The 12,862-nt window shown below is 38.2% G+C and overlaps 1 protein-coding gene across 1 annotated transcript; it reads left to right on the top strand.

Moving 5' to 3' along the window:
* Nucleotides 1-5,167: 5,167 nt before the first annotated feature.
* enpp5 (ectonucleotide pyrophosphatase/phosphodiesterase 5) lies at nt 5,168-11,594 on the top strand. Its single transcript, XM_024290673.2, has 4 exons — nt 5,168-5,303; nt 6,436-7,320; nt 8,408-8,584; nt 9,436-11,594. The coding sequence occupies exons 2-4, from the start codon at nt 6,459-6,461 to the stop codon at nt 9,852-9,854; spliced, it is 1,458 nt and encodes a 485-aa protein (XP_024146441.1). The 5' UTR covers nt 5,168-5,303; nt 6,436-6,458; the 3' UTR covers nt 9,855-11,594.
* Nucleotides 11,595-12,862: the final 1,268 nt, after the last annotated feature.

The following is a 12,862-nucleotide window of genomic DNA, read 5'->3' as shown; positions in this document are numbered from 1 at the left end:
TAGATCAGAAATTGTTCAAACTTGGACTTAAATCGTCACTGAACTTAAACTTAACACAGACACCCCCAATGAGCTTAGATTTAACGTGAAGGTTTCAAAAGTTTTAGCTTTGACATTTTTGATTTAAAACAAACTTAATAAGATTTATGATCTATAATTGTGACATTTTTTTGCGAATTGGCTTCTTTTAAAGACATTTTCACATTGTTTTCATTTTTTCTTTACTTTGTTTTTGTATCTACATGTTTGATCTTAACATAAAGTTGGTTTGATCTACATTTTTGAGGTAAAAAAAGACTAATTTATTTATTATTTATTACTCGAAATTGAGTTTTTCGTACAGTTTGTGGAATTAGTGTGTAATATAATACAGAATATCTGTAAAAAATAATGGTTGCACCAAATAGATGGATATTATGCATAATATCGATGAATTATTTGAACAAAACTGGCAAAGTCATAAACAGTTTTGTAAATGTTTATAAAGTTTTATGCCGATGATACCCTACTGTTCTGTTCGTTCAACCCCTCAGAGTTTTAGCACAAGTTTCTGTCTTTTCAGTTCAGATCTGGCCTGGAAACAACTATTAAAAGGTCTTTTTGACCAGCCTGTCCTTTGAAACTCATTCAAGACATTTGGCCAAAACCTGTTTCCAGTATCTGGAAACCACCGAGGTTTTTAACAGGAACTTTAACAAAAAATCCTACAAAAAAATAGCAGAAAATCAGTCGTATTTGATTTAAATCAATATATTTTAATGTAAAAAGGACTCATAAATAAATAAATAATATGTTTGCAAGTTAACGAGCCCATCCTTATTAATGTGTTTACTTGTTAATTTGTGAAAAAAACATATATTAAATGAAAATGTGTTTTATTTTAGTTTAGTATTTTATTTTTTACAACATTTTTCTTGAATTAAACCTTCATAAAAATGAGTTAAAAACTATTTTTTGTCCTAAACATTTGTTTAAGTCAGAAACTTTAGCAGAACCGCCAGCGTTTGATGGGTTTTTCCACACTAACGTATGTCACACAAACACATTGATGGTGAAAACAGCGCAGAACAAAAGCAACCTGTCCTCTCTCCGGTTTGGTGATAATAGACAGAGAAGCACACGGACACAAACCCAACAATAGGTGGAGCTTTCCGGCCAAACGGACAAAACCCTTTATTTTACCGTTAGAAGTCAACCCAGAATCCACACGAGCGGCTCCATTCACCGCCGGAGAGGACAGAAAACGGAGAGAAATTTCTGCTGAAAACACACAATGAAAACTCCAACATCTGCATTCAGGAAATGTGGATTTTGTGTAGTACTTTGATCGATCTCTATTGTCTCTGTCTACAAAATCTTTTGCCTAAAACATATTTGTGTCACATTCAAAACAACTCTAAATAATACTTATAAGTTAATCAGAATAATCCGATTAACTTGTTTTTGTTGGAGATCATCAGATCCTGATTTTTTATAATAGTTGATTTAAATGTCACTTTTTACACAATAAGGGAAGTCATGAGGCTTTTATTCTGAAAAATGCACATATTTTTTTACATCTCCACAGAAGGGAGAAAAGTTTGGGAGAATAAGTGTATTATTATTATTATTAAAAAGTTTATCTTAAAAACTGTGTTGTGGTTATTTTATAAAATTAATAAATTAATTGGAGTTTTATCAGAGAAAATAAAAGCCACAGATACGAAGGATTTGACCATAATTAATAATCAACACTGCATAAGTCAAATACAGCCACTTAACTCTATGTATGTTCAATGGAACGGTGGCAGAAGGATCATGATATGGGCTCTTTAATTATACTAGACAAAAACAGAGAATTTCTATTAAAAAATACAAATTAATATAGATACACTATATATGTTTTAAAATCAAGAAACTACCTAATTAGTAGGTGTTAAAAATGAATTTGGGGCATAGTGAACAAGCCCCTCCCCCAAAAGCGATGACATCACGCTATGACATCCTAAAAAAAGAAAAAAGGTGCAAAAATTAATTATTGGGGCCAAAAAAAATTTTCAAAATCCACAAACATGTCGCAAATATCCAAAAGAAGTTTTGAAAATATTATGGGATGGCCACACAACTTACGGACGTTTTTGACAAAAGTTTAAGATTGAACGATTTTTATGTTTTCCCACAATTTAGTAAATGGGAAATTTTTTTCAACCGATTTAAAAAAGATAAAAATTTCACAGAATTGCCCCCAGTTTGAGTCTACAGCCATTACAGAAGATTTGTTGACCTTTGACCTTAGGAGGAGGCCGCCATCTTGGAATTAAAAAAACATTTTTTAATACCAGCTACAAATGAAAACTCGTCTTTGAGATTTTCATTGATCATCTCATAACTTCTCGAGCTTCAATGGGAAGCTACTGTGGACAAAATGTTGCAATTAAAAACGGTAGATTTGGAATGGCGTGGGCGTGGCTAGTTGGTAGCGTTCATAGCTAGCTCACACATTTTTTATCGGAATGTTGTAATAATTCCAAGTGAGGGTTCTTAGGCTCAAGCTTAACAAAATGAAACAATTTGAGAGTTTTGGGAATAAAGGCAACAAAAATTCGGAACTAAAAATTATGCTGACTCAGCTAAAAAAAATAACAGACTTTTTCATGTAAGCGAGAATTTGACCCTCGCCAAGATACTTGAAAACTCACCAAAATGCCAACACATGTAGTCTTAAGTTCTTTTCACTGTATTTTGAGTTATAAATAATGTAGATTATGTTTTAAAATAAAAGAATGAAATGTTAAGTATTAATTTTCAACTGTTTTAGTTCAAATCACAAGTTAAAATTGACTGAAAATTGAAATTATCTATGAATAAACTATATGTGAGTGTCTGCATTTACAATATTTCATTGATAAACTCTTTTACAATGTTTTTATTTATAAAAATTGAGCAGAAATTAGTAATAAATAAAGAGTAAAATACGTTAAAAATGTATATTTGTGGGTTTTGGTCAGTTTCTGCATCATCACAGACCACAGTGATGTCTTTGCAGCCGTGCTGAGGCGTCACTTATCGGTTTTATCACTTTGTCCTCTGGTTTGTACATTTTTCTGAGTGTTTTCTTGAGATCTTAGGAGTTAGGGACATGTGCACGTTTGAAACACGACCCTGTAAAACACACGTGCACACTTTGTCTATTTAAAAGCCAGATTATCAGGAAAAGTCAAAACAAGAAAGTCAGAGAACTAGAAAAGGTTTAAAGCAGATTTTGAAAAATAAAATACACAAAATAAAATGCAAAAGTATGACAGTTGTAGACCTAAAGAAGTTATTAAAATAGTACATACATGTCATACATTATTACAGTAATAGAGCGTTCAGCTCCATGATGAGCTCCTCAATATTGAGCAGATGTTAAGCTTTATTAATTGTTATGGAAACAGTTTCCTGAATTATGTTTTTAAAGTGGTTCTACATTATTGAGTCATAAATGAAGTACTTCAAAGGGGCTAAATTCTGGTCCATATGTATTTCTTAAAACTTAAAATTACTAAAAATATATATACCTTTAATAAAAAAAATCCAATAATCTCAGAACTGTCCATAAAGTTGTGAAAGAAAAACATATTTATGAGTTTAAGTGATTAAGATTAGAGCAAAATTCCTGCTGGAAATCAATGGAAAGAAGACTAATAATATTTTTTTTTAATTTAAATTATTTTTAATTGTGTGATTTGCCTTCCAGTTGTTGGAACAGCTCAAAGGATTAAACTAAGCTCCTGGTTTGTATCCATCATGTTTAAAATGCTTAGATCCAAACCTAATAGTGAATTCATCTTGAATTAACTTTATTCATATCCCACAGGATAAATTAATTCAAATCTTGAGGATGAATCTGATAAATAAAATCGTTAGCATCTAGACACTCAGATTTACTGTTTCTAGTATTTTTATTGTGATTAAAACCAAAACAAATAACAAAAAAGTGCAATCACAAGACGGTTTAATAGTTTAAAAAATGCTTATAAATGTTAGATAGTATATTTGCTTTATTATTGTGGATGAATTGCACCCTAAAACTAAAAGTAAAGTACACAATTTGTAAAAAAAAAAAAGGGTAAAATGTACCCAAATCAGATAAATATAGTAATCAAAATATTAATTAGGGAAATAGTCAACACATTTACTAACATGAACAAAGTATGTGTACAAGCTTAATTTATAGTTTTTGTAAAAGGTTTTTATATAAAATAAGTATAAGTTTTAATATAAGTCTTTACAGTATTTTTTTTATTAAAAAAGAAAAATAAAATTTTTTTCAAATAATTGGCAACAAATAAAATTAGTAAAAAACATCGCTTTTACACTGCAAATTATTATTTTCTTATTTTGCAAAAATGTTTAATTTAAGTTAGCTCAAATTTAGGTATTTTTTAATTAAAAATTTAAAACAAATTTGCTCAAGCAAATGGGGTGCAAATTTATTAAAAACAATTTTTAGGGTTTTTTCATGTATATGCATTTCTGCAACAGCAAAAGTATATTGTTTAGAATAACCCAGACACGGAATATTGTGTCTTATTTCTAAGTTGTACCTGGAATTAAGCAACGCGGTTTATTTATTGCATTTTTGAGGCTTTTCTGTTTGTTTTTAAAGTGATTTGGATGCTTGGTTTGTTTAATAGATCAAATTTTAAAAAATGAGGATCTGATGAAGATGGTGAAGATGGTGAGGATGTTGAGAATCTTTCAGCTCAGAATTGACATTTTGCATTTATCCCAATTCCAGCAGACAAAAGACTTCTGGGGTCTTTGTTAGATTGGAGGTGACTGCCCCCTTGTGGAGATTTGTGTCATTTTTTCTGCAACAATTGTGTTTAAATTCATTTTTATTCGTTTGATTTTTGCTTTATTTTTTACATGGTTGAAGCTTAAAAAAGTAGTAAATAATTAATTTGGAGTTTAAGTTACAATTGATGCTTGTAATCTCTCCTCTCCCACATGACGTCATCGAGGCTCCGGTCTGCGCAGCCGAGCCGCGCAGCTCCGTGTGGGGGGTGAAAGCATGCACCTGCAGCCAGCAGACGCCGGTCAGTCTGCCGCGTGCGCGTGATCCGCCGATCGGGCCGATGACAGTAAACAACTGCGGTTCGTAGGCGGGGCTTCTTCCTCCTTATCTGCGCGTGCAGCGCGAGCGTCGAGCCGCTGCGGGATCCGATAAGGAGGCGACGCTCGGTGACAGCGCTCCCTCTCCGAGCTCCTGCAGAACCTCTGCTGGGTTTGGACCGGACCTCCAGCTGCAGGCCGCGCTGCAGCACAAAGGCGACACAGTAAGCTGGTTCCGCACAGATATTCTGATGATGCACGCGGGTCTTCTAGTCTAGCATAAATATCTAAATATATTCAATCAATTATTACATTAAACTATTGTTGTCATTGTTATTTTTGACTTATAGGACCATTAAGAATCATGCAGTGACATCACTGGGGTTTAAAGTGACAAATGCTTCATGCATTTAATAGATTATATGTTTATTTATGCACACACAAATGCATACTTTATTATTATTATATTCATAACAAAATAGTTACTTGAATTTTGAGAAAATTCTGCTCTGTTTAATCATCTTTTTATCTATTTTCAAAGCATTTCCAGTGTTTTATTTTTAAATTATGATTACGCTCTTTTTAGCCAAAATGACAAAAAACTGTTTTATAGAACATATTTTCTGCAGAGCGGCAGGAGTTCATTGAAAATTCACATCTGAGTTGTGACTGTTAGCCTGGGGAAACCCCGCCCCCTTCCTTTCCTTGTTGCCGAGAGCTCTCTGTTTACACAAGGGCTGGGCTCTATATACACTACAGTCTGACTCTATATAATACTAACGACTGATCGACTGTTAAAATAGTAGAAGACTAATGTTGGTTATTAGTCATAAATTAGTCGGCTAATCATGGCAGTCCTAGTTCAAAACACCAAAAACCTAATTTTCATCGGAAATATGTGTAATTTTAGTTATGAAGTTTGGATTTATTTATGTTAATGTTTGTCCTTTAATTGGTCTTTAATTGTCTCTACTTTTTAAATTTTTACCAAAGGCTTGACTTCTCATAATTTTAACTATTTGCAAGAAATTGTTTTTTTCTTTTTTTTTTTAAGCACAAGAGTCAATTATTATTGTTACAAATCTGCAGTATTTCTTTATCTCATTGACAAATTGTGATTTCATTTTGCTTTTCTGAATCTGGTACACTAAAAAAATGAAACATTGGATCAACTAACAAAAGTAAAAAAAATCATTAGTTTGTGTCAAATTATGTTTTTGATTTGATGGTTGAGTTTCATTTGATATAAATTACAGAACTTTTATCACTTGACCCAATGTTTCATTTTTTTACAGTGTAGAAATATGTTAGTGTTTTAATACTTTTGAAACATTTTTGTAAATCTGTATTTTACAGGTTGGGTCATTCGTCGTGCCGCCATGATGACGATACGCCGGAGAGGCTGCAGTCCTCTCCTCTGCCTGTGGGCCTCCCTTTTGCCTCTGGTGTCCGGTCAGATCCATCACGAGCCCCGTTCAGAGGGTCGGCCCAAACTGCTGCTCGTGTCCTTCGACGGCTTCCGCTGGGACTACATCGACCGCGTCCCAACGCCTAACTTCCGCAGCATCATGGACGAGGGAGTGAAGGTGGAGAACGTGGAGAACATCTACATCACCAAAACCCTTCCCAACCACTTGACTCTGGTGACGGGGCTGTACGCCGAGACCCACGGCATCGTGGCCAACGAGATGTACGACCCCGTCCTGAACCAGTCTTTCTCCATGGAGACGGACAGCGTCTACGACTCCAGGTGGTGGGAGGGGGCTGTGCCGCTCTGGGTGTCGGTCCAGAAAGCTGGAGGCCGGAGTGGGGCGGCGATGTGGCCAGGGTCAGACGTGAAGATCCACGGCGTGTACCCCAGTCAGTACCTGGAGTACAACGCCTCAGTCTCCTTTGAAACCCGAGTGGAGAAGATCATTGAGTGGTTTTCCGCTCCCGAGGAGGATGCCGTCGATTTTGGGGTTCTGTACTGGGAGGAGCCGGATGAGAGTGGGCACAGCTTGGGTCCTCAGAGTCCCTTGATGGATGCGGTCATCGCAGGGATTGATGAGAAACTCGGCTTCCTTTTGAATGAGCTCAAGAGGTCGGGGTTGTATGAGAAAGTGAATCTCATAGTAACGAGTGACCATGGGATGGCACAACTGTACCCGGAGAAGATCATAGAACTGGACGAGTACGTGGAAAGAGATACGTACAGCTTGGTGGACAAGAGTCCAGTGGTGGGAATTCTGCCCAAAGAAGGTAAAAACCTTTGAATCTGCTGGTAATGGTGTATGGCCCGTTGTATGACACTTATCGAAATTATGGCTTTTATATCAGTTTTATTCCCATAGCAACCATTACATTTATTGGTCGCTTGGAGGTTACAAACAGTTCTATGTAATTATTAGAAGAATCTGCAAAAGTAATTATTTAAATTTCCTTAGAAATGGAAGGTTTTGTTTACCATATGACACTTTTTCTAAATAGTGGCTTTTCTATTAGTTTTATCTCCATAGCAACCATTACATTTTTGGGTCGCTTGGAGGTCGTAAACAAATCTATGTAATTATTAGAGGAATCTGCATAAGTAATTTTTTAAATTTCCTTAGAAACGGAAAGTTTTGTTTACCATATGACACTTCTTTCTAAATAGTGTCTTTTCTATTAGTTTTACCTCCATAGCAACCATTACATTTTTTGGTCGCCAGGAGGTTACGAACAGGTCTATGCGATTTTTAAAAGATTCTTCAAAAGTAAATTTATGAATTTCTTTAGAAATTGAAGGTTTTGTTAACCATATGACACTTTTTTCAAAATAGTGGCTTTACCTTTAGCCAGGGATACTTGTAGTTAAATTTTCGCAATATTCCAGTAAAAAAATGTGAGTTTGCCACTTTTGCTAACGTGTGATGCTAATGCTGTAAAAAATCAACAACCTTTAAAGACCCTAAATTTGTTCCCAAGTAGCTTCCCAATGATGCTAGAGAACTTAAGAGGCAAGAGATTGAAACCCTTAGGAGGAGTTTACATTTATAGCAGCCACTTAAGGTGATTAAAAAAAAAAAGAAAAATTCAAGATGGCGCCCTCCCCTCGAGGTCAAAGGTCAAAGGTGTAGACTTAACTGTGTGGCGTGTGTAAGATTTCGTGAACAAAACTTTTACCATATTGTGCAAAAATGTGAAAATCGCCAAGCAGTAGGTCCTGTGTCCATCCCATAATAATAATTTCAAAATTTCCAGGATATCCCCAAAATAATAAAGAAGAATTATGAAAACCATCTGGACCTTGCCCTCCAGGTCTGCTGTGTGCATGTAGGGAATCTAACGTCTTCATCTGCGTTTCTAGGGAAGCTTGAAGAGGTCTACAGTTTGCTTGCAGATGCAAACCCCAACATGATGGCGTACAGGAAGGAGCACATCCCCGAGCGCTTGCATTACCGGCACAACGACCGGATCATGCCCATCCTGCTGGAGGCCAAGGAGGGCTGGACCATCATGCAAAACAGGACAGAACGCTTCATGAGTACGTTCTCAGACCTCATACAGACATCTATATATAAATTCTACATGTCAAGGGACAGCTCTGATCTACTCTATTATTAACTTCACAGGCGGTTTATTTCTGTCCCTGAACAAAAGGGAGCACAGACATGGTTCTTTTTTGAAAGACAGTTTAGTTTCTACGTATTTTGATCTTGGAAATCTTGTTCTTAAATTAGAAGTCAGCATTTTTTTTCCAAATAAAAGCTTCTGTGTGTATATTATCTCTTGGACTGAACCCTGAAGAATCTAATGGTTCAGTCCAGTAGTAGGGTTCCCCAACCTCTGAGCCGCACACTGGTATCGGTCAGAGGGTTGCTTGGTACCGGGCCACAGATTAGAGGTGCTCAACCCTCGGCACGCAGATCGGTACTCCAAACCGGTTCCGCATCCGTTACTGCAACTAAAATGGTGTCTGATACTGCATCCAGTACTGCATCCCATACCGCGTCCCTTACCGCGTCTCGAAGATCTGCGACCCAGTTTCACAAACTGCCCCCAGAATGACATCATTTCCTGTTACCCGGGCCATAAACCAACTTTGATTTTTCATTTGTCGATTACTAAATAGGATGTATTTCGTTTTTTTTTTTTAATTTAGAGATAATCTGTTGGTATCAAACCAAATTTTTAGATGATATAGTTCTTTGTTAACGTCATAGGGAATCTGATCTAGGTTTTTCCCCATAACAATATAGTATGGTATCATCTGCAAAAATAAATATTTTATCACATCAGACACGTCATACAATCATTACACTGAGTGGAGATCAATAACACAGACACCACGAATCCTACATCTCCTTATACAAGATGTTTTTGTCTTTTCCTCAGTGGGAAACCACGGCTATGACAACACCTTACGCAACATGCAGCCCATTTTTGTGGCTCGTGGACCAGACTTCCAGCAGAACTATGTCAAGACTTCAATGCGTTCTGTTGACCTGTACCCTCTGATGTGCCACATTTTGTCCATCCGCCCCCTGCCTAACAACGGGTCCCTCCTGAACGTCCAGGACCTTCTTTTGTCACAACCAACCACTTTGGCCCCTACTCCCGCCCACCCACCTGCTCCTCCAAAGCCCAGCAGGTACTCCTACGCCCCGGTGGTGGGCTCTTTCATTGGTGTGCTAATGGTGCTGGGATTCCTGGTGGTCTACATCATACTAGTGACTCTAAAGCAACAGCCCGTGCTGAAACACAGGAGCTGGGAGATGTCGCAGCCCTTACTGCAAGAAGACTTGCAACTGTAGTTGAGGAACCCAAAAGAATGTCATCCAATCCAGAGGAGGTATCACTCCCCAGGGTACTCAGTATTTTCCAGAAGTTATCCTTAAATATTTCCCTTATCCCCCTCACAAGGAAGAGAACCTGCACCTGATCATGTAGCGACTAGCATACAAGAGTAAGAGAAACATTTAAGGAATTTACCTCTGGTACAGACTTAATTCAGATAAATCTTTCCGTGGGTTTTTAGTGGCTTTGCTTTGATTGTGAATTTCTCAACATTTTCATAGTCCGTAGGTGAAGAATCAATGGAATTTATCCTGTAATTCTGGTAAGTGTGCAGCCTATTTGGTGGCCAAAACTATGGCTTGTAAAAAATCAAAGGATGATTACGTCCAAAGCAAGCTTTGTTGCCAAAAGTGTGACTTTCCTTCTGGGCCAGTTCATGTTTTCTAAGTATCCGCAGGGGCCATGTGAGGCCCTTTCAGGAAGCCTCCATATTGAGCTTGGAGATGCCACTAATGGGTTTGAACTTTTGAACTGGAATTAACTTTCCTGTAAGCTCAAGTCAAATGTTTTGGTTTTGACTTTACTGGTGTGGCATCTCTTTCTGCTTAGATTTGGAGCAGTCAGGCCACTGGCGTGATCTCCATGACGACTATCAGACTTTAGGCAGTGCTGAATTTACAATGTAGCATTATTTCCTTGTCTTTATGCATCTCAAAAGGAAAACATGTAGAAGTGACATCATTTTCTTCCATAACCCTTCCTAGTTTGTTGGCACTGCGGTGGATGTCAGTCTTTAAAGCCTTAGTCACAACTGCCCTTACAGGTGGATAAGATTTGGTAATATTGCACAGTGTTGGTCACGCAGGTGGCCCAGGGTAAATATCAAGATTGTAGACCGCTCGTGTTCATGCACATTTGTTTTACAGGCATCGACAGGCCATCGTAAACATTCAAGGGTTGAGGTAGGTGAGACACAGATGTGTCACAGATTTTTCAATTCTTACAAATCTCGCACATTGCACATGGGGCATGATAAGTGCATGCTCCTAATAGTGCAGTTTGACTATTAGAAGTGATGAACTTACTCTATCAGAGTTTAGTTTGTGTTCGGACACTTATATATCACCTGCACACCTGGTGAATTCAGCTTTTACGAGTGGTCAATAAGGGTCCAGTACTCTCACTTTTCTAAAGACTAGAGCAGAGATATACAACTCCAGGCCTCGAGGGCCACATTCCTGCATGTTTTCCAACATCTCCTGCTCTGACATGTCCTAATTGGCTGGACACACCTGAACCAGATAATCAATCATGAGTAGGGCTAGGATATCTCAAGTGAGACCTAGTCTTGAGAGCTTGTCAGCTGAGAAAGAAAAAGCCTGGAGTAAGATTCACAAATTTTGCTTCCAACTGTGAGGACTTGCGCCACATTTGACTAATGTATACATACCTTTGGAGACACCTGCCCTTAAGATGGTATATTGCGTGTACTTACATAGCTCTTTACTATCTTAGAAGACCCAAAGCACTTTGCAGTCTCTGTCTCATTCACCCATTCACACACATTCACAAACTGATAGTGGCTCCGCGGCCGAACTCTGGAGCCAGCCTATAGCCACCAGGAGCAATGTGGGTTTCAGTGACTCATCCAAGGACACTTTGAGACATTTGAGACCGCGGGCAGGGCATGATCATCCGATCTACCACTCTACCTTTGCAGCACAACCCTATCATGATCAAATACTCTCACCTTACTATCATGGTGGAAGGTGTGGAAAGCTGCCTGATGAACAAAGCAGGTTGGTGAAATTCAGAATTTAGTATTGTCGTGGTCAGTGCTGTCCAAAAGATTGAAGGTTATCCAAGGGGGTTGTAGAGCCTGGAAAAGGAAGAAGAAGACAACTAGTATCAATAACTAGAGACCAGAGAAATATCTTAACAGGTGTGGGTCCAATACTACTTGGCATTAGTCTGATGTACTGGCGGGTGAGTGATTGGAAAACAGTCTTGACTAGACCCAGGGTTAGTGGAGATGGCTTGCAGGAGTGTCTGGAGTCCCCGCTAGTAATCCAGAACATCTGTGTAGAGAAAAACAGCAGAAAAGATCAGAGGACAGCACTAGTAACAATGACCAGGAGAGGGAGACAGAAGTCTTGCCAAACCTTGGCAGATATGGCCTCTCCTCTCTATGACCTTCCATCGACTTGGAGAACCCAAAAAGCAGCCGTCCCTGTAAGGGTGCATGTGACTAAGGCTCATTGGAAGGTATATTTGCATCGCCTGACCACACTCAGGATCCAAAACCACCTAGTAGAAACCATGAACTGGCTTTTATGATCATACCACAGGGAAATAAGATTGTTGTTTGAGCAGGGACAACAGCAACATTTGTTGAGATGGGGAAAACTGTGCAAACACTCAGACAATCCTGCCTTCGTGGCATTCAAAGTTAACCAGAAGTGTCGGACAGGATCCACACCCCGATCCTTCCCTCCACTTCCCTGAAAGTTGCAGAAATTGGGATCGGACAGCGCAGCAACAGCTTTGGACAGCATTTGATTCAGCTGACATTTTCAAATCTATGCAAAGCAGATTTGTATGTCACGAGGTAAAGAAGGACCAAAGTCTTTTTACTCCCACTTATCATGCCTGTGGTCTGAGCACTGACTCTAAACTTCCAACGCTGTGATTACTGTGGAATATTCTAAGAGTTTCATCAAACATGCCGTGGTCACTGTTGCTTCTAAATATTTGCAGGAAATAGATGTTCAACTTAAGACTCACGCCTTGTTCAGTGAACTGATCACGTCACCTTTAGGAAGCTACCATTTGCCTTTAAACTGAACAGAGAACATCTCTATAAGTGTTCATTTCTATGTGTGCCATTCTGTCTTTTGTGGAGTTTGTACTCTTGTTCTGCCCTCATCTGCATCGGCTGTCACCACCATCGCCATCATATTTGTGAAATGTGAAGTGCAATTGCTCAGCAAGCTGTCGTAGAGATTTTAGCTTTCGTTGTTCAATT

This window comes from Oryzias melastigma, linkage group LG24 (assembly GCF_002922805.2).
Source record: "Oryzias melastigma strain HK-1 linkage group LG24, ASM292280v2, whole genome shotgun sequence".
In the NCBI taxonomy this organism is placed as follows: domain Eukaryota; kingdom Metazoa; phylum Chordata; class Actinopteri; order Beloniformes; family Adrianichthyidae; genus Oryzias; species Oryzias melastigma.
The sequence above is the reverse complement of the archived record's forward strand: the minus strand, read 5'-3'. Positions and strand labels throughout refer to the sequence as shown.

What these genes read in the sequence shown, in the direction of transcription:
- enpp5 (XM_024290673.2), top strand. Translation starts at nt 6,459, where the DNA reads ATGATGACGATACGCCGGAGAGGCTGCAGTCCTCTCCTCTGCCTGTGG. An exon ending in GGGAATTCTGCCCAAAGAAG is followed by an intron (nt 7,321 to 8,407) that starts GTAAAAACCTTT and finishes CTGCGTTTCTAG; the next exon opens with GGAAGCTTGAAGAGGTCTAC. An exon ending in CAGGACAGAACGCTTCATGA is followed by an intron (nt 8,585 to 9,435) that starts GTACGTTCTCAG and finishes TCTTTTCCTCAG; the next exon opens with TGGGAAACCACGGCTATGAC.